General features: G+C 46.0%; 1 protein-coding gene across 2 annotated transcripts in view; it reads left to right on the forward strand.

Moving 5' to 3' along the window:
- The first annotated feature begins 356 nt into the window (after positions 1–356).
- The window catches only part of tbc1d23 (TBC1 domain family, member 23), a 31,233-nt gene continuing 4,566 nt past the window's right edge, over positions 357–27,023 (forward strand). The window contains exons 1-15 of one of the 2 annotated variants that reach the window (XM_006637933.3): positions 357–457; positions 7,155–7,266; positions 9,644–9,749; positions 14,316–14,520; positions 16,230–16,353; positions 17,398–17,522; positions 18,204–18,250; positions 19,048–19,151; positions 19,717–19,839; positions 20,083–20,175; positions 21,007–21,177; positions 21,373–21,415; positions 21,986–22,095; positions 23,618–23,760; positions 24,532–24,576. In XM_006637933.3, the coding sequence (XP_006637996.1) occupies positions 420–457; positions 7,155–7,266; positions 9,644–9,749; positions 14,316–14,520; positions 16,230–16,353; positions 17,398–17,522; positions 18,204–18,250; positions 19,048–19,151; positions 19,717–19,839; positions 20,083–20,175; positions 21,007–21,177; positions 21,373–21,415; positions 21,986–22,095; positions 23,618–23,760; positions 24,532–24,576 (1,589 nt within the window). In that variant the 5' untranslated portion in view covers positions 357–419. The remainder of the gene's footprint in view (positions 458–7,154; positions 7,267–9,643; positions 9,750–14,315; positions 14,521–16,229; positions 16,354–17,397; positions 17,523–18,203; positions 18,251–19,047; positions 19,152–19,716; positions 19,840–20,082; positions 20,176–21,006; positions 21,178–21,372; positions 21,416–21,985; positions 22,096–23,617; positions 23,761–24,531; positions 24,577–27,023) is intronic. The other variant, XM_006637934.3, reaches the window with a different exon arrangement.

Here is a 27,023-nt window from a genome sequence, read left to right on the forward strand (position 1 = left end):
AGTTACATTTTCTATATAACAGATGTAGATACTGTATTATCTCTATGAATAGTGATGTTTGTAACTTTTCATACAACAAACACAGTAAACTTAAATACCGTGCTACTGTTATAGCTGAGTAAAAGCAATAGTTTGTACATATTGTTTATGCATGGTTGTTGTTGAATAACTGTTGCATACAGAAGACAGCAATGTAGCATTTTACGTCTGGGACTAGGACGCTATTATGGGAATAGTATATTATTATGAGGAATAGCTATTTTGGAGGGCAATCAAATTACTCATAAAACGGCAACAAGTGTCATTGTTTGGCCACATTTTTGCGGCAGTGTCAGTCTCTTGACAGGGCAAATACGAGAGGTTTACTTCACGACAGGAGGCTGCTGTTTACGGCAGGCTTGACGTGGACTGCAACTGCAATGGCGGAGGCTGGCGAGGCTGTGCTCCAGGGCGGCTGGTAAGAGAGCAGCGATAGGCGGCTGGGGGGTCCTTTTTTGCGGGGAAACATGGCCCTGAGAACCGGGGTGGAACTGTCTCTCTCACGGAGAGGGGATAGTGCTTGTCGGGGTGCCCGTGCAATGGAGCGGGGTGTCACACATTCCAGTTCCCTTTCCGGGCGCAGTGGAGAGAAAGACTTTCGTGGAGCTGCGTACGGACATCTCCCAAAACCATCCAGGGGGGCTGAAAGATTAAGCCTCCCGTCGCGGCTGTAGCCGAAACTCTCTTTCCTCCTTGCGGCCGGGGCCATCGGAGCCGCAGGTCTGTGGGGCTGTCCGGTCGCGGGGTCTGGTTTTCTGACCATTTCGGATCGAGAGCATCTCCGTAAGGCGCATCGCCATAATTATAACAACAGCCAGGACAGCCATATATTAGACTACAGCGCACATGTGGACACCCGCTGACTCTTCATCCCCTCATTATTGTCTCGAAACGAGTGGAAAGGGTACAGCCTGCGAACGCGGCGTTGGCTATCTTAACTCGCAGGCTCATCGTGAGCTGCTGATGAGCTGAAATACTTTTTTCAACAACAGATCTGACTCTTAAGGACCTATCATCGGTTTAGCGGGTGTCCCGTTTCTTCCATGTACCCCGTTATTTCTCTGGGACGGTCTTCATTTGTCTCTCCCTGCTCTCCGGTGTCACTTCCCCTTTCCGAGAGAGAGCGGAGTGCGATTCTTTCTTGTTTCTTCTAGGCTGCTTGAATGCCCGTTCTATTATCATTATCCAATTAGATTATAAACAGATCTACTTCTTTCTGTCGCCGTAATCTCATGATCATGTAACAGTGCAGCGCCCTGGAGAGAGGCAGCGGGTGGTTTTCTCACGAATGATCTGTGGGAATCGACCTCGAAGCTCCCGAGAAAAAAAAAAAGTCCCCCCCCCCGGCTGATCTCAATCACAGGACGTTTCCCTGCGGTGCTGACACGACTCTTTGCACGACAAAAACATCTCTTTTCTGTGCAGTTTAGCCATTATCGATAACGGTGTGCCGTGTTGCGCGTCACACTTCTCACTTCCTGCTTTAATGGAAAAAAAAACCAAACGTGACCATTGTTTATTCGCGTCACGCCGCAAATGTCTCCACCGGGATGGGAAAGTACAGATGTTCACCTCCACCCCAGGCTGAAAGCTTGTTTAGGTCTAAAAGGTGGTGTTAGTAAAGCAGAGGGCGTGGATTGCTCTAGTGTGGTGACCTGATACTGTGGTGGAAGGCAGTGCGAGTGTGGTGTGGGTTTGTTTGTGGCTGGGGGATTATTATGGGAATGGAAAGATTTGACTGCGATAAAACTAGTGTGGACAAAGCATTGTAAGGAGTGGGAGATCATTAATATTTAAATTGAGATTATTTAACCTCATGTGACAGAAGTAACAAGCAGATTGTATTCCGACTCTAGAGTCTATTAATGTTGATGATGGTAAACCTGTTGGCTACAGCGCTGTGTTTTTCTGGTATCGGCCCAAAAGGGCAGTGAGGCTGGCTTACACAGCATAGGAGCTGAATCTCTTTAGTTGTCGACAGTGGAGGCGACAGGAAAGATGCGACGCAAATCTGTGAAATCCGGAATGGGATGAACATCCCAGAGGACTGCTTCGGGGCCAGCTGTCCTCCTGAAGACATCTCCGGCACTGACGCTGGTGTCGAATTGTTTTTCGAGCCGTAACGCTTCCAGGTCACGCGAGGGTGTGCTGCGATGTGAGATGTGCTGTCATGGGGCTGCGGGGGTGCATTCCTGAGGTGCCTAGATGGTGATAAGACCACGTGCCCCCGGCGAGGAGCTGCCTGACGACGGGATGTGCGCTTGAGCAAGGAACGTCCTGATCTCTTTAACGAAAGCTGGGGAAGCCATCTTTCCAAACGTGTCGGAGCTCGTGTTTGCATTGCAAAAGATCTGAACCTGCTCGACGTATTGCGTGGTCACAGTTAAACGCGCAGGAGAGTTCTCAAAGGGTTTTGTTTGTTTTCTGGTAGCTGCGGTGTCTTCAGCATCCTGAAGGGAGCTTATTGGTGCTGTGAGGGAAGCTGGTTAATGAACAGCTATAGAATAATCTATATAGAGAGCCCCTCTCTGCCAGGCGGCTGTGCACTGTTATTCCAGCCGGAAGCACTGAGCCTCTGAATGAAGGCAACTCTGCTGGAACCAGGCGGCGACAGGGCCGTGGGTGGCTGTGATCCGTGGCCTGCAGATCCTTCCCCGTTTCAAAGCGGTGCGATTCTGCGAAGTAACGCTAACCCCCAGCGACCTCACAACTCTGAAAAAGGGCACTGGCTGCTTCCGTGTGCGTCCGACGTGTTTCTTGGGCAGCTCTAAAATAACAAGCAGAACCCTTCCCAAATTGATTTCCGCTGCTGGCATTCGGCCGTGATGAGATGGTGATTTGCCGCCTTTTTGAGCCCCCCGGCACCACTGTATGGTGATGAATCTGCATTTGCTATTTATGAAAGTGTGATTTATTCGGTATCAAGCATGTGGTGTGCTTATATTGAGTGTTCACATAGTACTTAACAAGGAAGGAGGATCCAAGATCAAACTTGTTAGTGGGGCCAGCAGGGGGCGCTCACCCTGTGGTCCGTGTGGGTCCTAATGCCCCAGTATAGTGACGTGGACACTATACTGTAAACAGGCGCGTCCTTCGCATGAGACGTAAAACCGAGGTCCTGACTCTCTGTGGTCATTAAAAATCCCAGGGCGCTTCTCGAAAAGAGTAGGGGCGTAACCCCGGTGTCCTGGCCAAATTTCCAATTGGCCCTTACCAATTACGGCCTCCTAATAATCCCCATCTATGTATTGGCTTCATTATTCTGCTCTCCTCCCCACTGATAGCTGATGTGTGGTGAATGGGCCCTGTAACTGAAGGAATTGCTGGTGCATGTCTCTTCCTGGGGGTATAAGAGGCTGGTATCTTGGTTTGGAAGGCTGCATTGCACAGACTGATTTTTGTGAACTGGGTTGCGGGGGCAGCTGGAGCCTATTCCAGCAAGCAGCGGGCACATGGCAGGGTACCACCTGGACGAGACACCAGTCCATTGCAGGGTACACCCAGAAACGCACACACACCAGGGTCAGTTTTCCCCCCAAAAAATGTTGAACCTACCAGTGTGTCTTTGGACTGTGTGAGGAAGCCAGAGCAACCAGAGGAAACCCATGCTAACACATGGAGAACATGCAAACTCCACACAGATAGCACCTCAGTGTGGAATTGAACCCGGGGCTGTAGGGCTTCAAGGCAGCAGTGCTAACCACTGCATCACCATTGCTCAACCCTTTCACCTGAAATGTTCTGAATTGCGATTCTGTCAAGTTTGTATTTGTTTCACCTCGATCTCTCCTTTAATTTCTTGAATAGGTTTTGTTTATGTATTTACTTATTTTTATTTATCGTGTTTGTCTTTTGTTTTATAACTATTCTGATGTCTGTTTTGCTTGTCTTGGGCTGGACTGCTGTAACACATCAATTTCCCTACGGGATTAATAAAGTATTATCTATCTAAACTGTGATTGCAGACAGATGGACAGGAAGTGTATCAGAGCGAAATATAAGGACCTAGAAAATCAAGTCTTACAGTGCTGAGATAGTAGGTTTTCTCTCTCTGGACAGAGAGACCAAGAGGAGCTGGACTCCATGTTTTTCAATGCTTGAAACAATTGCTCGGGGTTAGAAATAATGTACCTGGGAGTCTATGCATGGACTTAGCTTTGCAGCTTTCAGGCTGACCCAGTTATAATTTTTGATCAGTTGATCATTTTTGAAAACCAGGTTTGTAACAGAAAAATCCTGATGCTGTGATGGGTGGAAGAGAGAAAAACCTTCCGCCTCTCCAGACCATGACAGTCAGCAGCTTTAGATTTCAGAATAAACTTGAGGTGGCAGTGGGTAAACCACAGCTGAGCAGCTCGCTTTAAAAGCAAAGAACAAAGGTGTATGAAATTCTTTGGAAGGTGACTGGTACACGTGATGTTTGGCACAGTTTTGCCTGTAATTATTACCACCAGATCTGTAAATGAGACTGTGACAATTCATGTTTTTTCCCTGCACCGGTGCGTGAGTTTCTCCTGTTTCTTCTCTGGCAGGGATGGTAAATTTAATACAGTATTAGTTGTGGATAAACCTCAGGAACGTTCAATTTGAAATGCTCCTGGAGAGCGCTGTCCCCAGCGACTGAGGGCTCCTGGATGTGGGGGCCCCACCGAGTACCAGCTGCCCTGGTCTCTGCGGTGGGTGGGCTACAGAGGTGCCCGTCGATGCCCGTCTTGGGTGTGCCCTGGGATCTCTCAAGCCTCGTGGCGCTGGCAGGCGTTTGGGGGCTGGCGGGCCTCTTCAGTGTCTACAGTGGCGGTCACCTCGCTGCCACTACTCTCCGGGCACTCATGCTGGGCCAGCTGCAGATTGTCCTGATAGTGACGCTGGGAAGTTTTGACGAGCCCTGAAACACTGAAAAAGTCACGCAGAAATCTCAGCTGTTAACATTAAGCTTGTAATATTGAAGTCCATTTCTTGTTCCTGTTTGACGTGTATCGAGTAATGGGAAGGAAGAAATGCAGGGTTGTGAATCTTGAGAAGATGGCGAGATCTCACTAGGATTCCAGAGTACTGTTGTAGGAATAACTGGGACAGTTGTTTTCCCTTTGTGTTTGTAGTGATCATAGCAGAAGACTTGAAAACTGCAAGATTATCAATGTTTTCAGAGGGCTGAATGCATAAAGTTCATAAAGTGCTTCCTGCACGACCACACTCAGCTAAGTCCTGTTCCCTCCCAGAGAGAAGGCTTTGCAGAGGAGAGCGGTGTAAATCCCTGAGAATGCTAGTCCATCAGGGATGGGCAGCTCTTTGAGCTGCAAGTTTTCTGGCTTTTTAATTTGCAACGAAAGCATAAGAACATGTGATTGGACTTGTCCAAATAATCAGTTCGATTCAGTAATTTAGTCTGGAACTGGAATGAAAACTACATGTCCCTGTGACCCCCTCATTCCAGTTCAGTTTATGTGTCAAATGCACAAGTGCAATGAAACGCTTATTTGCATGTATGCTCCCGTACAAAGACATTAAGGAATCAGGCACAAGAACAGCAGCAACAACAACAACGACGAGTTAAATAAATACAACTTTAAAAAGCTAGTCAGCACACGCAGTGTGAGAAGAGAAAAAAACACATCAGTGTGAGTAGTAATGTACAGTAGGTGTAGTAATGTAGATAAGTTTACTCAGTGGCAGGGGTAGAGGTCAGTAATCTGACAGCATGTGGAAAGAAACTGTCTCTCAGTCTGGAGGTTCGTGCCTTTATGCTCCTATAACGCTTACCAGAGGGAAGAGGAGAGAAAAGTGAGAAACCAGGATGATTGTTGTAAAAATATCCACAACAGAGGGGAGCAGTACTCCAGTGATGGACTGGGCTGATCTGATTACCCCCATATTTGTGTGGAGTCTGAGATGAGTTATTAAGCGCAGTTTTCTCAGCAGGACGGGCAGTGCTGATATGGGCGTCCTCTTGGCTCACTTCCTGTGGTGAGCTGGCGGCCCGGGTCTGTCTGTTCAAAGTATGAAGGTGCTGCAGAGGCCGGAGACGACGGGGACTTCGACCTCTTTCCTCCTCTCCGGGAGCTGGGATTTTGCACTTTGTCTAGTATCTGTTCCTCCCAGCTGTGGGGCAATACCTTGTGTCAAAAATATCACTGCCAAATGGTCAGCCATGACGCAACGCATATTGTTTCTTCCTTTTTGTAAGAAACAGGCCTGTTTACAACATGTTGAAGTGGCTATCAAAAGTATACACCCCCCTTTGGACCTTTTTACTTTTTAATTGTTTTAATATGGAATCGTAATTAATTTAATGGAGAGCTTTTGCCATTGACTGATAGAAAACATGAAGTGTCAGAGGTTGAAAAGAAATTCTACAAAATTCGGCTCTCTAACCCTGTCCCAGATTTACTTTGAAAGTCCTTTTGTCTTCATGATGTTTTTGTTGGGAGCTGTACTAATCAACTGTGGGACCTCCCAGAGATGGGTATATTGATCGTGAGCTCACGTGAAACACCCTAATTGCACACAGGTTTACGCCATTCTACAAATGGTGTGACTTCCAAAGACATTTGTTTGCGCCGGAGCCTATTTAGGTGTGTCATAGTAAAAGGGGGTGAGTACTTATGCAATCAGTTATTTTCTGTTTTCAATCCGAGTGTTTTGTGTTGATCAAGAGCAGTAAATTCCAGTTAAATACATTGTGATTCTATATTGTAACACAGTCAAATTTAAAAGTCCATAGGGGGTGAATACTTTTGACAGCCGCTGTATTTATTCTGGCAGAATGAAGGTGTGAGTCTGGGGAATCGGCTGTGAGGGATCTGAACCTGGCAAGTCTGGCGCGTTTTCTTTCCGCACTTAATAGGCAGTTTGACGTTGACCGGGTTGTGTTAAATGTGGGACTGGGATGAGGCGCTCTGTACCCGTTCCTGTTCAGTTTCATGTTGTTGTTACCGGAGCTGACAGGAATTGTTGTCAATGGGATTGAGGATCCAATATTTTTAAAAAGAGAAGTTCAAAAGGCATTTGGAATTGGAAAAACTGGGAGTGGGCCTCAGGCTTCAGGGATACACGAATGATGGTGGTGAGGACCGGTTCCGTGACGACCCTGTGTTTCCCTCTCTGCCCTCTTTCAGGGACCGGGAGCTGGCGGAGGCTCTGGACTCTGGCGGCTGCGACCTGGAGACAGTGAGGAACATCATCCAGGGCCGAGAGCTTCCCACCACACAGAGGGCCAAGATCTGGAAGGTGAGCAGTGGGCTGACTGGAGAGGGCGCAAAACCAGACAGCAAAACTATTTATACCAGCGCTGGCTAAATATGCTTTTTGTGGGCTGGACTGCTCTTTACAGTAGGGTAAGTGAGAGAGGGTAAATATACCAACAGCAGCCAACTCAATAGCCAATCAAAATCCATCATGTTGGTGAGTGCAGGGCGGCTACCCAGAATCCTCTGCTTCCTGAGGGATTCATCTCTGGCATTGACTTTATACAGACAACATGTGGGCCTAGTCTGAAGAACACACTAGACGTTATTTATGGTTTAGTAATTTTGTAGGCCTATGTCTGCTTTTCTACTTTTTTTTAAAATGTGACCATTAAAAAAAGCTCCTAGACATCTGCCAGGGTCTGCCATCAGCACGGCACAAAGCCATCCGACTGGCCCATCTCATTAATAATAATAGGGGATTGGAATCAGTCATAAAATAGGAGCATGTTTTTAGACACTCATTTCTTGATTGCCAGACATTTTATCGTAGTTGAAATGTAATCGTTGTGGCACAACATTAAGGGGAAACAGCTCAATGTATGTTCTTCCCTGAGCATTTTCAGGCTACCTTGAGCAGCACCCTCACCCATATTTATCCATTTAGTGGTTCTATTATCCTCCTTAGTGTGAGGTGTGAGCAAGAGTGAACCTTTGTATTTTACAATATCGAATGACGTTCGTTCATTGCAGCTTGTGAATGAATGGCAGTGACCCACAGGCGTTCTATACCAGAGTTCTCTTCTATAGCTCATGCAGGCGAAGCTATGTTTGTTTACTTTACAGATGCACTTACCCTTATCCACCCTATTGTGTAGATTACACTAATAACTTAAAGTGGGGGTATTAATTGTGACCTGCTAAGAGAGTAACAGGTTCCTAGAGTAACTTGGTAATTAGGATCTTAGATAGGAGGGTTATGTGTATCATGTTGAATATGAGTTCACATTTGAGTCTTTGGGCCCCGGTGCGTCTATGTATATGTCATCTATTAATAAAGCATTTTTTTTTTATTTTGAACTGCCAGGAGAAATAATGAAAATGCACTGTCCTTGTATTTTCTTTGGCTGTCCTGTTTGGCGCTGGGTTGCGCTTTATATAGCTGTGCTTGAAAATGCTTTCGTTTTGCCAAGCCCTGTCTCCTGTCAGCTGACAGGATTGAAGAGTGTGGTGTTGCTCTGTTGCGATCCTGCAGTCATATCTTTTTTCTCTTGGGGAGAGCAAAGCCTACCTTTGTTGCATGGACTATGAAGACCGAGCAGTAACTCTGCAGTTGTGCATCCCTCTTTCTGCTGTTCCTCATAGCAGGCAGCAGACCTCACAGAGAGACATTCTCAGCCCGTGGCTCTGTCTACAGAAGCAGGCAGTTCCCTGTGTGGAGTCTCTATTAGAGTCCTGTTTCCACAGACCTGCAGTTCCTGTCTCTGCATTCCCAGAAAGCGAAAGACTAACACACAGCGATGGGAGGGTTTGTAGTTTCAGATCATCCGTTATTAGTCACCCGGGCTCTGACTTACTGTACGTTGTGCTACACTGGTTCTTGAATCTGAAGCTCTGGTTTGTCAAAGGTGTGATTTTGAAACTCAAGCCCAGGAGCCCCGACCCGTTTTCACTATGGGAATTCCGGGACTGGAAGTGGAAAATCTCAGGTCAGGGGCACATGGAGGGTGAGACCCGTGTGCAGGTGGCTTAATCACATCCTTAAGGAGCAGGGTGATTCTGCAGGCTGTGTGGATTTGAAATACAGTATATACCATGTGAATGCAATATATTAACATAATAGAAGGTTGAGCAATATTTTTTTTTAAATTAAAATGTTAAGAAGGGAAATGTGTGGCAAGAGAAGAAGGAACTGTTCCTTCCATGTAAATAACTGTATAAAATTGGACTGAGCAAATGACTCAGTGGTCTGGCTGCAGGGCAGCTCATCAGCAAGGTTGGTATTGGGAAATCTGCCTTTCGCCGTGAACTCCTGGGGTGTAAGTCCTTTTGAAATGTGAGATCAACTCATGCTTTGATTTTGTTGCCAGTTGTTTTTGCTTAAACTGGATTAAACAGACATTTTCACTGCCATCTGAAACTGTGCAATAATGTGTGGAATTACAAATAAACGGCGTGTGCATTAGTCCCGATTAGAGTACTTTTTCCTTATTCATCTTCTAAATAATCATCATCAGAAATCAGTAAATCAATCCAGTTATCAGTGACTTATCAGATTACTTTGTCAGGAGAAATAGTACCTCTTTTCTATATGAATTTGAAGTAATCGCAGTATTTCAGTTCCCAGCACCCCCAGACCCATTGTTTGATTATGAGGTTATTCTGTCTGTGGTTCACACTCTCTTCTTGTGCCTGGTCAGATCGCACTGAATGTGGCGGGGAAGGGAGACAGCCTGGCCTCATGGGATGGCTCACTAGACCTGCCCGAGCAGACTCTCATTCACAACAGGTGCCAGCAGCTGATCGGTGAGTTTTCTCTTCGTCAGGCTGGGTGCTCATCAGGGCCTTGGGGTGAGCAGTGCTGTATCTCGCCCTTGGAGACTGTTACTGTGCAGTAAAGTTTTAAAAGCACTTAACTGTTTAGTTAAGAACAGCTCAATCCTGGAAATGTACAGTTCAGCGCAAAGTTCTTTCAGATGTTCCATATACAAAGTAACTTTAACAACATGAAACATAAATAAACCAAGCACCTAGCTTTGGTGTTTTATCTTAGCCTAACATTATATACCCCTGGGACCCACATTAAGCTCTGCCAACAATTGGTGCTGAAAATATGCAAAAACTCAGAAAGTCTGAAAGGACGTTTTTTCAAGGAACTGTATAGAACAGGGCACCCAGTTCATCCACCCACTGCAGTGCAGGTCCCTCCTGGGTACTGAGCCGAGGGGTACTGCGCCAGCAGCCTCACGACCACAGCAGAGCAGGTGGAAGAGCGAGAGACAACTTCATCTGAGTTAAGGCAGAAATTTAGGGAGGCCAGGCTGCAACCTCAGACTGCAGTGCGCCAGAACACAAAGTTTGTTTATGAAAGCAGAATTATATTCTACTCTATTTAACGCCGCATGTACAAAAGTTCTTTTTCATGGTATACCCTGATCATTTGTCTTGACCAAACAAGTAACCATTAAATCTCGTTGGATACATGCTCTTGGATCAACGGAAGCTTTTTGACTGAGAGATGGGAATGCCCTAAATACATGTATCCGCGCTGTTCTCTTGGGATGTGTACAGTACAAAAGACAACGCTTTCGCTTAATGTGCACAGTACAGACCAATACAATAAATAGTAATAACTGACTGTTAGTCTGTGCTCAGTGGAGGGTTCTGTGCAGTCAGGAAATCTGCTTTCAGCAGTACAAAAGACAACACTTTCACCCAATGTGCACAGTACAGACCAGAACGATTAAATAATAATACCTGTTAGTCTGTGCTCAGTGGAGGGTTCTGTGCAGTCAGGAATTCTGCTCCGTCTCTGCTTTGCTCAGTGTGACGGCAGTGATGGAGAAAGATGCTGGCGGGGGAGTGAGAGGAGAGGCATTGAGCCCTGATGCACCGATACCAGGGCCTCTGTGGCAGCAGGCCAGACCGCTGTCACTTGACATTGCCAGCCCAACGCCAGGGGAGTGTAGATCACAAGGCCAAAATGTGCAATTCCGTGCATAAGAGACTTAAATGCAGATCCGTCCTTGATGGAAATGAGCCTCTATGTCCCAGAGAGGCAGCAGCATTGCCCCAGCAACCAGCAACTGTTACGACCTTAAAAATATGGTTAGGGTTTGACCAAAAGCCGCAACATCAAAAGAACACTCAAGAGATCGGATTCCCCTGGGAAAACAGATCAATTTTATTATCATCGCAGATCCAGGGAACCAGAAGTCGACGTTTGTATTCAAATCGGGAGGGGGAAGTAAAAAAAAAAGAAAAAGCAAGCAAAGCTAACTTACTATAAAAGAAAAATAAGCAAACTAGATAGACTAGAACCGGGGAAAGAATAATTGGTCATGCTTAAACAATAAGGCAGTACCACAAAACAAGTCTTCCGCGTTCTATACCTCTCTACACTAACTCACCAAACCAAAAACAAAACAAAAAAACATACTGTTCAACACGTCATTCCCCATCCTAAAAACCACACACCGCTCAACTGTCTCCGTTCCCCATATCCGATCTCTCAGGGCCCCCCGTCTCGTCTTCCTCTTTTAAATGCCTCCCACCTCATCTACTTAATTAATTGGCAACACCTGGGAAAAGAGGAGAAAGCAATTAGAAAAAAAAGAATAACACTACAACCAAGGACCGTAACAGTCACACAGTCTTTGAAGCTGGCAATCCCATGAGCCAGCAGTGCAAGAAAACCGGTCAGGGTCACTGGCTTGGCGGACAGTGGCCGTGCAGCGCCAGGGTGGTATGTGCGACACAAGGTACTGCCTGTTTCGGGTAGAACCACAGAGCCCTTTCCAGCACGCTTGACTTTCTGCGTTTTTCATGCATCTTCTGGTGAAGAATGAGCACCTGTGGCAGAGTGAGCTCCTCTCTCCCGTGAAGGCCAGAGAGATGTTCAATTCAATTCAATTTATTTTCATACAGCGCTTTTCACAACAAGGTTGCCCCAAGGTGCTTAACAAAGCAACTGACCATACATGTTGTGAATACAGAACAGAAAAGACCAGAAGACAACGGAGGAGAGGAACCAAAACTCCTTAGTAAGGAGAAAAAACACCTCTAGGGGTCCAAGGTCAACTGGCTGCCCAACTCCTTTGGGCATTCTAACATTATATCATTTAAAAGAAGGAAATAAATGAATGGGGGTATTAATCCATCATTCCATCAATCCATCATGTCTTCTGTATGTCAGTACAGTACTCTCTGTAGACCAGCAAAATCCTCCTAAATGATAGCTATATATAAATGATGTCCCTCTTGGATCCATGGTGGCGATGCAGCATCCAACAACAACAAGAGGCCAAGCATTCTAGTTCTCATTCACCGGTCCCAGCCCTCCGTTAATTCTTTTGTACCTATCCACCCCCTCTCACACAAGGCCGGGTCGGGGATGTTTTATTTATTTGATATGGCTGGGGGGATCTTTGCACAAGCACCTCTGCTGAGGCAGCTGCTTTGGAAAATTGTGGAAGCTTCCTGGCTTGATTGTGTAAGGGGGGTTATGAATACAACAAAAAGACTTTGGCACGAGACAGAAGCCACCACCTTCCAACTGCTGTCAGAACTTAACTAAGCCCCGCAACACTCCTGACAAGCACAGTTCAGCATGGGGAAAAGCAAGTTTCACACATCAGACTCCAGCTCTCTTTCCATCTCTCTCTCTCTCTCTCTCTCTCTCTCTCTCTCTCTCTCTCTCTCTCTCTCTCTCACATCTCTTGCTTGTCTTTCTCTCCCTGACCTTACACTCACTGATATCGTGTTCTCAGAGAATAAAGGAAGCTATTTGTTACCGATTCTATGTATCGCACCAGGAAGACTAGAGGGAATTCTGGGTATCTGCCATACCTCAGAACTGGCATATTATCAGATTTCCTTAAAACACCTGCCGTTGCCATTCTGAGATGAGGTGCCTGTGTGGGCTTGTCCAGAAACAGCACTGCTTTCTACACAAGTGAATTGGCAATAAGAGGAGTGCTTCCTACAGCCGTGTTTGAGTGCGTTTGATTAATTTGGGGGGGGGCTGTAAAGGTGGTGGAATCTATCGTGAAGAGTGCAGGGAGACTAGAAAAAACGGTCTGTTTCTCCTAGGGGAGGAGAGATTCGTTCTAAGACGACGAGTGTGGACTGTGAGTTTGCATAAGTATTTTTAATATGTTCTCTTTCTGAAGGGACTGCAGTTGAATCACCTTTCAATAAAGTAGAAAATCATGAGGTGGCTTTTTTTTAAAAAAAAAGAAGTGCATTTGACTTCGTCCAAGCAGCGTGTGAATTGATTAGCCCTTCTGGTACTTGCTGTTCGCTCAGAAGGAGGGGGCTCGTGTTGAAGGAGACAAGCCTGCTCTTGCTGTGGATGTGCAAGACCTGGCAGAGAAAGGTCGCACGCTTCTGAGAAATGACAGACGCGGACAGAGCAGAGCAGAACAGAGCAGTGTGCAGAGGAGAGGGAGTGTGTGTTCAGGGTTCACAGAGCAACAAACGGGACAGCAGAGCTACAGGAGGACTCACAGTCCTCAGAGCATGACCTCCCACAACACAGCTCCTGAGCACATCTGTGTTTTACACAATTTGTCTTTTTATCCTGAGTACTGTACTAGAATAAATAGGGTAATTAACCATCACAAACAAGCAAAACTCTTCTTTCTTTGACAATTCAGTGTTATGTTAGAGCATAAATGAGTAATACTTGATTATCTACACCTCAAAAACAAATTAGCACATTTTACATGCAACATAAAATATATTTTTTCACTTTCAGAACAGTTTTTAAGATACAAATTTCATTTGGAAATGCCGGGTGGTGCAGACTTTATTTTTCTTAAAGCTTGCACATAAATTTGTTTTTTTTTATGCTCTGTGTTTTCTGTGGGACTAAGATGCAGTATCTCTTCTTAAGAGAAGGAGCCATGAATAATCGATGCATATTCCATTCTTAGATTTTATTATTATAAAAAGTGCAATTGGATATCAAATTAGAGTTTGGTGCAGTCACATAATTCGGAATCTGGGCTTTGATTCGTCATGATGTGGAGTTGTTCTTATTTTAATGATTGTTTTTTTCAATTGTTTGAGAAATCTTCTCAGTTTGAGAGAGTGCTCCTAGATATAGTACATGAATAGAAAATGAGAATTAGGGTTTAGAGAACCGATGACAACATTTTCCACTAGGGTCTGCCGACCACACTTTTTCAAGAGTGGAAAATCTGCCCTTTTGGTGTGGCAAGTTAAAAACCTTATGTTTTAAATTTTTACAGGGTCCTCATAAATTAAGCCCTGTGACACATTTCACCGTGTTGATCTCTTACACCGGGGAGAGAAACCCGCTGAAACCCTGGTCGTGGCCCTGTCTCTAACCGCCTGCTGTGTGTCCAGACCCGCTGTCCATGTCGGAGGAGGAGAGGTCATCCGCGCTGGCGGACACCGAGTCGGTCATCACCTTCTACTGCAAGTCCAGGAACATCACCTTCACCGCCGATCTCAGCTGGCCGGACCTTCTCCGGCCCCTGCTGACCCTGCGGCTGCCCCGCAGTGACCTGTACAACTGCTTCTACGCCATCATGAATAAGTATATCCCCAGGTAACCCTCTCCTGCCCTCCGCGTTCTGCCATGGGATCAGTCTTTCAATTCCTGTTTAAAGAGCACTCCTTTATTAAATATTAACACTAACTAAGTATTAAGACACCCAGCATCTTGTTTGCTTGACTGAGTTCTTAACTGCCATTATTAATTTATTTGGCTGATGCTTTGATCCAACATGATGGGTATTTGCACCCATTTATACAGCTGGGAGTTATACTGGAACAGTTGGGGTGAAGCATCTGGGTCAAGGTACTGTACAACTGTACCAACTGTGTCAGCTGTACTGTTTCCCCTGGGACTTGGTCGCTGTCCACACTGGTGCCATGGTTTGCAGTTCAGATTTTAGGAACTAAGAGAACTGGGCTGTGCTTCACTGTGTACATAAGTGGAGAGGTGCAATTTATAGAGGGCTTTTTTAATATTCAGCAAATAATATGGGATGGGGGCTCATTGGTTAGCGTCGGTGCCTTGCAGCTATAAGGGCCTTGGTTCAATTCCTGGGGTGTATCTGCGTGGAGTTAGTATGTTCTGCCTGTTTTAGAATGGGTTCCATCTGGGTGCTAAGGGGACCCCACTCCTAAGATATACTAGTAGCTTCATTGGTTTCTGGGAACACCGCTCTTGGTGAGAGTATGTGTGTGTCTGTCTACATATGATGGACTGGCGTCCGTCCAGTCCAGGATGTGCTCTTCCTTGTGCCTGTTTCTTGCCAGGATAGGATCTGGCTCCCCTGCAGCCCTGGATTGGATAAAAGCGCTTAGAAAAATGCCTGGATGAAAAAAGGAAGGTGTATTTCAAACGCAGCACAAGGCGCCCCAAGAGTAACAGCACTCCGAAAAGCCAAAGCTTTCTTGTCTGTGTATTTGAATGTTCTTACTATGGGGTTTTCACAGTTATTAGGAATTTAATTCCAGAAACACGAGAGACTGTAAACCACACAGGATATTGACACAAATGAAACATAGTGGCTTTTGACTTTTTCTAGAATTTTGCCTTCAGCAGCTTAGCAGTCAGGTTGAGAAAATAGGGTAATTATTAATCCAGTTTAGGAAAATGGTAATAGATTATGGTAATAACGTGTTCCGTCATTTATTTGTATGTTTCCATCCTTTTCTGAGTGATCACTCACCATTTCACCAAGGACCACTGCTGAATCCTGTGTTGGCTTCTGACTTTCCTCAGTTCAGTCTAGTTGCGGACAAACGGCGTGCTTTTCAAAATGGAGATCATAAGAACGAGGTCTCTGAATCGGATGATGCTTATTGTCACTGAAGATGTTCTGTGTAAGCCCAGAGAAAGCCGCAATGTGCAGTAATCCGATTCACTTTTAGAAACGTAAATGGAATGATTTGGTTCTCGTTTTCAAGTTTTGAAAATCAGTGTTTCTTCTATCAGCGGAATAGTTTGATAAATCTGCCGTTTTCCCATGCTTTCACTTAATCATGGTTTACGATACTTTACTACGCCTGTCCATGCCCTGTTTGTCTGCTCCACTATATTCAATTCAATTCAATTTATTTTTAAATAGCGCCTTTCACAACACGGTTGACCCAAGGCGCTTAACAGTGCAAGTGACCATACATGGTGTGAATACATGGACCGTACTGTATGGTTCTTCTATAGTGTGGGAAAACAACACTATTTACAGGAGATGGTATTCTGCCTGTGTGTTAAGCGCTGATCTGTGCTGTGCTCTGTCTCTGCAGGGACTGCGTGCCAAAGGGCAGGCCCTTCCACTTGTACAGGCTGCTGCTGCAGTATCACGAGCCCGAGCTCTGCTCCTTCCTAGACACGAAGAAAATCACACCAGACTCCTACGCCATGAACTGGGTAACTCTCCGTCGCTGTTGTTCCGATTTCTTAGTCTGTCCTCCCTTGCGCTCGGAAAGTATTCCCTATTACGGGCTTATTAATGAAGGTGGGGGTATTTTTTCCCACCTGGGCTGTGGATTTTGAATATTTTGTGAATTTACACATCTGTCTGTGAAGACCTTCAAATCAAGAATTTTCTTTCTTCGCTGGAGGACACGAGTAACGCCGATGGAGACATCAGCGGTCCTTTCAGGACTCCGAGCTGGCACTCAGTCAGACGGTGCAGACCAAAGAAGGATACAGACGGGGAGGAACTTTTATGATGTTGTTCTCTAGAGGAAGAAAAATGTCCAGTCATTATATTAATGCAGAGCTGTCTCGGAGATCAAGTTCTTTAGAGGAAAACAAAACTGTGAGGAAACAGTAATGATTGATGTCTAAAGTTAAAGAACATTCAATTGGCCATTGCTCCTCGCAATAGTAATATTGATCTTCTCAGACTACTGCAGACCTGAACACAGTAGGCCCATGCCTTCTGGTTTTAAACAGTAGCTGGTGACTGAGGTATGAGACATTCACCAACACTCCAGGTTTGTGACTGTGGAAGGCTGGAACTCCCTAGTCTTTCTTCTAAGGTCATGAGCAATCTAAACGTGGAGGATAGAGTGCGTTGGCCCAGGAGAAGAGAAAGATTATGGTTTTCCCCCTACTTCTTAGATTAGGAAACAAAAGAAGTCACCTTAAATCTTTAATTAGATAATTCAATAGAACTGTAGTAGAAGTGCCACTTTGTTCGATGAGTTAGTGTTCATAAGAAGAATCATTACATTTAATATTGAACAATATATCCTAGTTTCATTACAGGGTGCCAGTTTGTGTTTGGAGCTGTATATAAGCTGCCTAGATCTGTAACACAGGTCATGTGGGTCACACATCTCTGCCGTGCAGTTCACACCCACTGACTTATATGGTCTAATTTTAAAACATCCCAGTGTGGCTTCTTCTGTATACAGAGGTAGGGCTTTTCCTTCTGACTGTTGACCCTGGTGCGTCTCTGCACAGCTGGGAAGCCTGTTTGCCAGTCACTGCACGCCCGAGGTCACCCAGGCCATGTGGGACATCTACCTGCAGCAGGCCGATCCCTTCGTCATCTTCTTCCTCATGCTCATCATCCTCGTCAACGCCAAGTAGGTACCAGCGCAGCGGTCTCTCGGCCTCTCCCCCTCTGAGCCCGACATTCTGCTCCAGGAGTGTCAGACCCTCTTACTGCGGTTCCTGCAGGGCCTGGTGTCTCCTGCTTTTTAGTTCAACCCAAAATGTCAGTTAAACAATTAATCTAATTATCATTTTAATTGGACAAATGATTTTTAAGGCCTTTTACAGTTGACTATTGAAAAAAACACTTTCAGTGAAAGTACAGTTACCTGTACATACCTTAAAGCCTGGTTAGAAGTATTAGCAATAACGCTGTTAATTAATTAGACCAGTTTGTGGAACTGAGAGCTTGGGTGGAACAAAAAACAAACACTAAGTGCTCTCATTGAATTGGACACCGGCTGATATAAATCCAGCTGCACTGTGTGGTTTATCTGTGTACCAGACCTTTAGACAAACTGCACAGCTTCCAAAATACGGGAAGGGTAGAGTAAATTCTCGGTCAGCAGACGTTAAGATTTGTCCCGTGGGCCGGCCAGCCCACCAAAATACACCTAGCAAATTATTTAACATACAATAGACACGTGTTAATTTAAAAAGTGATAAAGTGCTAACTTTTCTGTGACTGTATGTTTTTCTTGCTTAAAAGCCTTAAAGTTGTAATCAAGCTGGTATCGGTTGCTCAGCAGTTCGTCTTTTCTTCTTTCCCCCAGAGATAACATTCTTGCTCAGGAAGGAGACAGTAAAGAGGACATCATCAGTAAGTGTGTTCTGGATCGTGCTGCCCATGTGTGACTGGAGAGAGGCTGAGAGCCAGTCTCTCTCTCTTTCTGCTACCGTCTGTGCTGAGTGCTGCCCCTGTGATGATACAGAGTCACAGACACTGCAGCAGGACAGCTATAGATCCAGGCTGGAAAATCAACTCTGATTACAGAGCAGTCTGAGCCATTTCAGGTTTTCACAGCTGAAGGCTTCTGAAAACATGTCATTATAATCAAGTGCTGTACATTTCAGATTTAACCCCTTTTGTAATTGTTCTAGAGGTGAAGTAGATCTTATAAAATCTCCTCAGATTTCTTTGAAGTCATAAGAAAGGAGGCCTTTCAGTAGTTGATAAGACCCTTGGATTAATCGAGATGTTCCTGTAAGGAAAGCCATCCCATGGCTGGGTAGTTTGTTCCACACTTCCACCACGCTTTGGATAAAGCAGTGCCTCTTGTTCAGTATAGTCTTATTAGCATTGTCACTCCAGACTCTTCTTCCTTTTGAGCAGTGTTGTAAAGCTCTGAACCTGGAGGCCTTGTGTCTTCTGGGTTATGTTAATTCTGGGGCTAATAAGTAAATTAAGTGCAGTTCATTTAATAAGCTTTGACCTAGATCCAGAATATGTTGTAGGCAACTGTAATTTTAATGAAGGGAATGATTGAGCTGTCAGCTATAAAAGACCTTATGAACCATCCTGTGTGTGTTAAAGTACGAAAATAATTGTTAATTGTTTAATTGAATGTGAGGAAGACGGGGGCTCCTGATTCATGGCTCTGTGTGTGTGTGTTCCAGAAATGCTGGAGAGCTCCCCTGCTCACCTGGAATGTGAGGACGTTGAGGATCTCTTCTCTTTGGCCCAGTACTACTACAGCAAGACGCCCTTGTCCCTCAGGAAGGTACTGAACGTGCCTCTGAGACAGCAGCCCTGAGACTCCTCTTCCCCTGCCCTCCTGTCAGAGCTAGAAATGTGCAGTCACCGCTGAGAAAGGCCCTTGAACGCAGATTGAAAGGGCTTCTCATTCAGATCGATTTAGTTTAGTACTGAACACTTCTACATGCGTACTCATTTTCATGTGTGAATTCCTTAAATAAGAGGGAAATGATAACATGCACTTTAAGCTTAATTTATTAACGGACAGACAGAAGTGTCATATTTATTACACGTACACTATAAGTGTCAGCTATATAGAAGTGTAATATTATGAAGTTGTACATTTTCCTTATGCTCATTACTCTACAAATCTTTGTTGTCTCAAGTAAATTAGGTACAAGTAAATTAGCAGCGTGATTAAGCAATATGTTTTTCATCTGCTCTTTTTTACACCTGTGACTATTCAAAGTTATGTAATGTCACGGGATATGGAAATGAATGAAAAGTTCAGGCCCTCGTGTCGGGGGAAAGCAGTCTTGTGCTCACTGAGCTCACCTCTTCCTCCTGCCTCTCTGCCCGTCTCCTTGCAGGAGAACCAGAACCTGTTTGGCAGCAGCCTGGTGGCTCTGAAGGAGGAGGAGATGGACCTGAGCCAGGCCCTGTGTCTTCCCGTCTCTGTTCCCGAGATCCTGCAGGCCAACCAGCAGCAAGGGGTGAGTCATGTCGCAGCATGACGTCACTTGAACCAGAACAAAGCCAGGGCTGCACTCATCTCACGCATCAGGCCTTCAGACTCTTCCCCATTCAGACCGCTTTCCACACCTGCGCTCTCTTACAACCAGAAGTCATCGCATTCTTCAGAATTTGGAGAAACCCTCTTTGTTGCTGCCTGTGATTTTGACGTGTGGTTGACATGTATTTCGTGATCTTCGTGTTAAGCTCTGTCTGTCTGGCAGGAGGGGGTGCGCTTCTTTGTGGTGGACTGCCGGCCGGCGGAGCAGTACAACGCCGGACACCTTTCCACAGCCTTCCACCTGGACTCCGACCTGGTAAGGACTTTCCCTGTCTGCTATCATCTCTCTGTGTCAGTCCTGCCTCATACTGACCCCGTCTTTTGGTGTCGGCGCTGTGTCTGTGTTCCTGCCTCGTACCGACCCCTTCTCTCGGTGTCTCTGCGCCGTGTCTGTGTTCCTGCCTCATACAGACCCCATCTCTCGGTGTGTCGGCGACTTGTCTGTGTTCCTGCCTCGTACCGACCCCGTCTCTCGGTGTCTCTGCGCCGTGTCTGTGTTCCTGCCTCGTACAGACCCCTTCTCTCTGTGTCTCTGCGTGTTGTGTTCCTGCCTCGTACCGACCCCGTCTCTCGGTGTCTCTGCGCCGTGTCTGTGTTCCTGCCTCGTACCGACCTCGTCTCTCGGTGTCTCTGCGCCGTGTCTGTGTTCCTGCCTCGTACTGACCCCGTCTCTCCGTGTCTCTGCGCCGTGTCTGTGTTCCTGCCTTGTACCGACCCCTTCTCTCAGTGTCTCTGCGCCGTGTCTGTGTTCCTGCCTCGTACAGACCCCGTCTCTCGGTGTCTCTGCGCCGTGTCTGTGTTCCTGCCTCGTACCGACCTCGTCTCTCGGTGTCTCTGCGCCGTGTCTGTGTTCCTGCCTCGTACTGACCCCTTCTCTCAGTGTCTCTGCGCCGTGTCTGTGTTCCTGCCTCGTACAGACCCCGTCTCTCGGTGTCTCTGCGCCGTGTCTGTGTTCCTGCCTCGTACCGACCCCGTCTCTCGGTGTCTCTGCGCCGTGTCTGTGTTCCTGCCTCGTACAGACCCCGTCTCTCTGTGTCTCTGCGCCATGTCCCACCTGTCTCACTTCGGGTATCGGTCTGTATGGCAGATGCTGCAGAACCCCTCAGAGTTCGCCCTGTCGGTAAAGTCCCTGCTGGAGGCTCAGAAGCAGTCGCTGGAGTCGGGCTCCATCGCCAGCGGGGAGCACCTGTGCTTCATGGGCAGCGGGCGCGAGGAGGAAGACATGTACATGAACATGGTGCTCGCCCACTTCCTACAGGTCAGGGGCGCACGCCCAGTCTGGGGGAGAGGGATCTTCTGTTCTTAGGCACTGTAATTCATTGATTAAAATGCAGAGCTTCTCAGGGGATTCTTTACAAAACACTGTATATGCATCACATTCTCCATCCACAGAGATAAACTCCTCTGTACTACCCTAGAACGATTTGATTAAAACTTTCTTTTTCTGTTACAGAAAAACAAGGAGTATGTTAGCATTGCGAAAGGGGGATTTATGGGTAAGTATGCAGAAAGCATTCTCTCCTGGCCTTGTTGACTTATAAGTAAATTAGCAGCGTGATCAAGAAATATGTTTTTTTATCTGCTCTATACAGCCACTCCACAAAAATACTAACCGTAAAACCTAAAGGCTAAGTCAAAAATTTTAATTCAGAGAGCTTTATTGGCGTGACCGGTGAATTACAGTGTTATCACAACAATACCAGGTAGTAGAACACGTACAACAATACCATCATGGTTGTTTTTATAAACATTCTTCCATATGTTCTCCCATATCGGAAGCTCTGAGTTCCCTCCACCTCCCCCAGTAGGATTGATAGTTGTTATGATCCTGGAAGCTGTCCAGGGATATGAATTATTTTGGGGAAGAAGTCAGGTTTGCCCACTTTCTGTGTCCAGGCTTAGGTCACTGAGCTTGTTCTCTCTGGGTAGATGGATTGCTTAAACATAATTAATAACCTCTGTCAGTTATATTAGATCTGTGACCCAGCCCCACAGTCTGTAGTTTGGCCCAGATAAAGGCAGGAATCCACACCCCAGGGTGCACTGGGTAACTGTGTGTGTCTCAGCTCTGCAGCAGCACCTGGCCGACATCAACGTGGATGGACCGGACAACGTGTACGTGCACTGGATCGTCAGCACCTCTGGGGCTCGAGGCAGCCTCAGCTCCGGAGCTGACGTGAGTCCCCCTGGGCAGGGCATGAGCACGTGAAAGTTAAAGCCCCTATAGAATGAGGACGTTGTTTGTTGTAATAGAGCTTGCCGGTCTCTCACACACACACACGCTGATTTCATGATGCACAAAGACGAAAGCTATCTGGGGCTGTCTGGCAGGTACAGGCAGCTGGAGGCCATCACCATCTGGAGATAGACTGCAGTACTCTTGTGCTCTCCAGGGCATTTCCTAATAAGAATGGGAGATAAATATCTAATACAAATCATATCCTGATTCTAGCTTCTCCCAACCTACCCTTCGTCAAGAATACCGAGCCTCACAAGGCATGTTTTCTTTGTTTCTCTGGCAAAGCTGCATAACAAATTCATAACCAGGCTGCAAACTTAAAAGAGGAGAGCGATTTACAATAAATAACAAGTACACATTTGGGTCAACGTTTAATCCTTCGTCTTCGTATTTTTATAGTTCCGTGAGAAGCAAAGTTCTGCATTCCACATTTGTAGAAAAAATAGAACAATTTGGAATTGAGGCACAAGCACCGGAAGAAAGAAGAGGAGGAACCTCTCTCATATCAAATTAATGAATCCTATTCAAGACCTAATTACTCTAAAATGTTCGCTAAACAATTGGAAACGTATTCCCCTATTTAAAATAGTGCATCACTGAACAATGAGAGATTTATTTTAGCCTTGGGAGGATAGGAAGTCAGTATTTCCAACTAATAGAATATAGCAGTCCCTTACTTAAGGCCTCAATCCTTGACTTTTTAGTGCTCAAATTGCCTATATGGGTTCTGGGCACTTGATGTGTTAAAGGAGGTACTGTTTCACTCTTTCTTTTCTCTATTCCCTTTACTCTGTGTGTGTCCTTTTTATCCTGTCTTCTCTTTGGATACTCTGAGAAGACTTACTTAACTGCGAGGGTCACTTTTTAAATAAAATGTTCAGTCGTTGTAACTGCCTCAAGTGAGATAACCAAATAAAAGCAGATTAATTCAAGGATGTCCATTGTTATACCTTTTAGAATAGGGTGCTTTCATGAGAAGCCCGAACACCTTGGTCACCCTCCCTCATGTGGTATAGTTTTACTTTTGCCTATCGGAGCATGTAAATATTTATCAATTAGATTGTTCTACAGTTTAATAAGAGAAATTTAATAAGTGAACATCTGAATATGAGCAGGCAAGTAAATATTTTATATTCCCATTCTTTTGGAAACGTCACCGGAAAGCACAGTTTTCCCTTTTGTGACTTAATATTATTTAGGAAAAAGTCTAGTTTTCAATCTCTGATCTGAGAATGTAATGAGAAGAGAGGCCATTTGATTAATCCGGCTTGATTGGTGGTAGTTTATTGAGCCAAGCAGCTATCTAGTTTATGGAAGGATCCCACGCTTTATTTTCTTAAGCTGGGGCTAAAACAATGATGCAATCAGAACAAGCACTGTGGTCCGTCTTCCACACGTAATTCCAAGTGGAGCCTGCAGGAGGCGCACTCTCATGGGCTGCCTTTCTCTACCCTGGCAGGGTGAGTCTGTGAATGGGGCCAGCGATGGCAAAGGAGTGAAGTCCCTGGTCAACAAGATGACTTTCGCCCTGAAGTCCAAGTCTGTGAATGTGAAGGAAAAGGTGATCAGCTTCATTGAGAACACCTCCGCCCCTGTGGACAGGTGAGCTGAGCCTGACTGGATCCAGACATTCCCAGAGATGGCCCACTGAGAGTCACTGCAGGGGGTGTCTAACCCTCATCCTGAGGAGCCACAGTCCCAGGTGTGATGAGGGCACCTCATCTCTAGAGTCCTTGAAGCCTTAATTGTCAAGCCTTAATTGTAGCGCTTTTTCACAGGTGTTAAGCAGCAGATGGCTTTATACGCTCCAGACCCTGCTGTACAGTAGTCCCTGATTTGTAGCACTGAGTACCCATGTTCTGAATATTCTCATACTGGAGTGGAACAAAGAGTTAAATGTTTGAACTGATTCTGTGAAATCTAGAAAAGGCAGAGACTGGCACATTGTTGGCCAGTCCTGCTGGGGTGAGACTCCTGGAGTCGGGGGGGTAGGATCATGGATCAACACAGAGAAGCCGTGTCCCGAGAGAGGCCACTGAGCTACTCCTGGTACCCCGTCTCTCTCGCAGGTATTCGCCCCGTGCCCACCTGGCACTCTGGTACCTTGAGAGCTATTGTGGGTTCTTTCAAGTCCTTTTAATACTTGTTAATTAATTTTTTGGAATTCTCCAGCATGTCTGAGATCTAATAACTGTCATTACTGCCCAGGCATTTTCACTGTTGATATACAATTTCCATTTTTGTTTGTTTTTGTTTTGTTGGGTAATTCTGCAGGAAATATATATATTTTTTCTTCCTCATTAATTTTCTCATGTTATTTCGCCTCTCCTCCTCCTCCTCCCTGGTGCGTCTGGGGTCTTTAATGCGCAATAGAATCTCTTTCAATCTGCCCTGGCCAGAAAAGGCAGTTCCCGATAGGTAAGAGCCGCCCCCCGAGTCTGCGTCTGTGTCCACAGCATGAGCACTGGCACCTCCTCACCCTCGCCCTTAACCCGTGTGGCACTGCCAGCCTGGTGACCCTGGTGCACGGCCACCACCCCCCGGCTAGCCCAGCAGGAGAGCCAGCTGACACAGAGCACACTCTCTCTCACACCACACTTGCGCCACCTTCGTCACACCCTGGGGAATTCCACAGCACATCGGCAGTATAACTAAATGTATATATGCAGGTGTACAGGGGGAGTCAATAAGTGGAGCAGATCGTAGGCAGTCCACCTTGTAGGCAGGAAAGACAGTTTCGGTTTTCAGCTGTCCCCAAGCAATGACGTGCAAGGTGACGTCAACCTGTCATCACTATGGCCCGATACAGGACGTGAGCTTGGAGACAATGAGGCCCAAGAATTGCTGTAGGGCCACCAGCCCATACTTAAGGAGACAGAAATGTGTGGCTGTGCAAAGGCACTGTGATTACGAATGAAGCCGTGTTCTCTCTGTGGTGGATTATTGGCAAATTATCAGCAGCCATATCACTCTGCAACTCACCACTGGCAACCCACTGAAGCTCAGCAGGTGTGAGCCTGGTCAGTACCTGGATGTGAGACCTTCTGGGAAAAACTAAGGTTGCTGCTGGAAGAGGTGTTAGTGGGGCCAGCAGGGGGCGCTCACCCTGCGGTCTGTGTGGGTCCTAATGCCCCAGTATAGTGATGGGGACATTCTGCTGTAAACAGGTGCCGTCCTTCGGATGAGACATAAAACCGAGGTCCTGACTCTCTGTGGTCATTAAAAATCCCAGGGCATTTCTCTAAAAGAGTAGGGGTGTAACCCCGGTGTCCTGGCCAAATTTCCCATTAGCCCTTACCAGTCATAGCATCCTAATAATCCCCATCTATGAATTGGCTTCATTATTCTGCTTTCCTCCCAACGTTCTGGCGCCAGGTCCAGGTGGATGCTGCACATTGGTGGTGGTGGAGGGGAGTCCCCATTACCTGTAAAGTGCTTTGAGTGGAGTCCAGATTATTATTATTAATTATAAATGCACCTTGCATCTTAACTTCACCTCCAGTCCATTTCTATCCATATATACAAATATGAAATTGATTAAAACTGACCTATGTGAGACCGCACAGGTTCTAAAAATAATAAAGGTTTTGATAGTTTCTGTCTCTGGGCGTGGTGCTTGAGATACAGTATCTCCTTACTGAAACCAATTTTATATTTTATATATAACTCTTCACGTAGCTTCCCATAACATTAAGACACTTTTTTAATGTTTAACCTTCACCTGCCATCATCTTCCAGGATCTTGCCATCACTGTAGGGACACTTCCTCAAATTGTGTCCTCGTGTGGATAGTAGTACCCATACACACATTCACACACCGCATGGCAGAGCTGTGTCTGGCTGTATAAAACACCTTCAGCTAAATGCTCCCTTCCTTCCTGTCCTTTTAAGATCCCGGAGATGCAAGTTATCGCAGGAAGCAGGGCAGCACTTTGAGCTCCTTGCTCTGCTCAAGGGGCGAGGAGCTATATTACTGCTGATGGTGCTTTCGATACTCCAGGCTGTTGCTCAGACAGCTGTGGCATCCTGCTGGGTCCGAGGGCTTCAGTGCCTCCGCTGCGTCAGTCCTGGCGTTTCGTCACTAACACGGGCTTCGCCTTAGCTCCTACGTCTTTAACCTCTGATCCAAGCCCCGGCTCTGTTCTCTATCTGTCTGCCTGCCCGTCCTCATCGCTGCCAGATTTTGTTCAGCAGCGCCTGCCATCACAGTGCGCTAGTCCACTGTAGTGCCATCTGTCTGCCTGGAAGAACATCACACCAGGGACTCTGTCAGCGCATCAACCAATTTCTGCCATTAAAGAGCTAACAGCCAGGTCTCGGATGCTGCACTGGCCTGGTCTGCGGCAGTCAGGCAAAAAGTTTTATTCAGATGTTCGCACATTGTAAGACTAGAGACTGTGCAGACTCTCCACATTCCAGCTGAGACATAACCTATTATGTTTCAGGGGGGACAGTTATTACCGCAACACCAGCCTGTCCTTTTCTCTCCCTTGTGGTGTACCAGGATGAAATAATGAAATTGGTTGGAATGCAATCCCTTTCTTACATCTCTCTCACCTGAGGACAAGTATAAAGAACAATCTGTTTTATATAGTATATGAGTATAAATTCAAGCACAAGTGGATCACTAGAGGGAGATAATTTAAAGGGGTTTTCTTAATTCTTTGGCTGTTAGTTTCTCAAACAGTGCTGTTATCTTTTTGCAGTAGGAAATCTTCTTTCCACCTTTTTTTAAACTAATGATTCTTTTTCTCCTCTTTAATAACCTAGTTCATTTCTTTTCATTGCAGAAAAGCAAAATGCGCAAGGTCTTTGTGCCGTCTGTCTTTTTAACAGCTGAATGCTTAATAGTGCTCTTTGTTGCT

The sequence above is a fragment of the Lepisosteus oculatus genome, chromosome 13 (assembly GCF_040954835.1).
Source record: "Lepisosteus oculatus isolate fLepOcu1 chromosome 13, fLepOcu1.hap2, whole genome shotgun sequence".
Taxonomy (NCBI): Eukaryota; Metazoa; Chordata; class Actinopteri; order Semionotiformes; family Lepisosteidae; genus Lepisosteus; species Lepisosteus oculatus.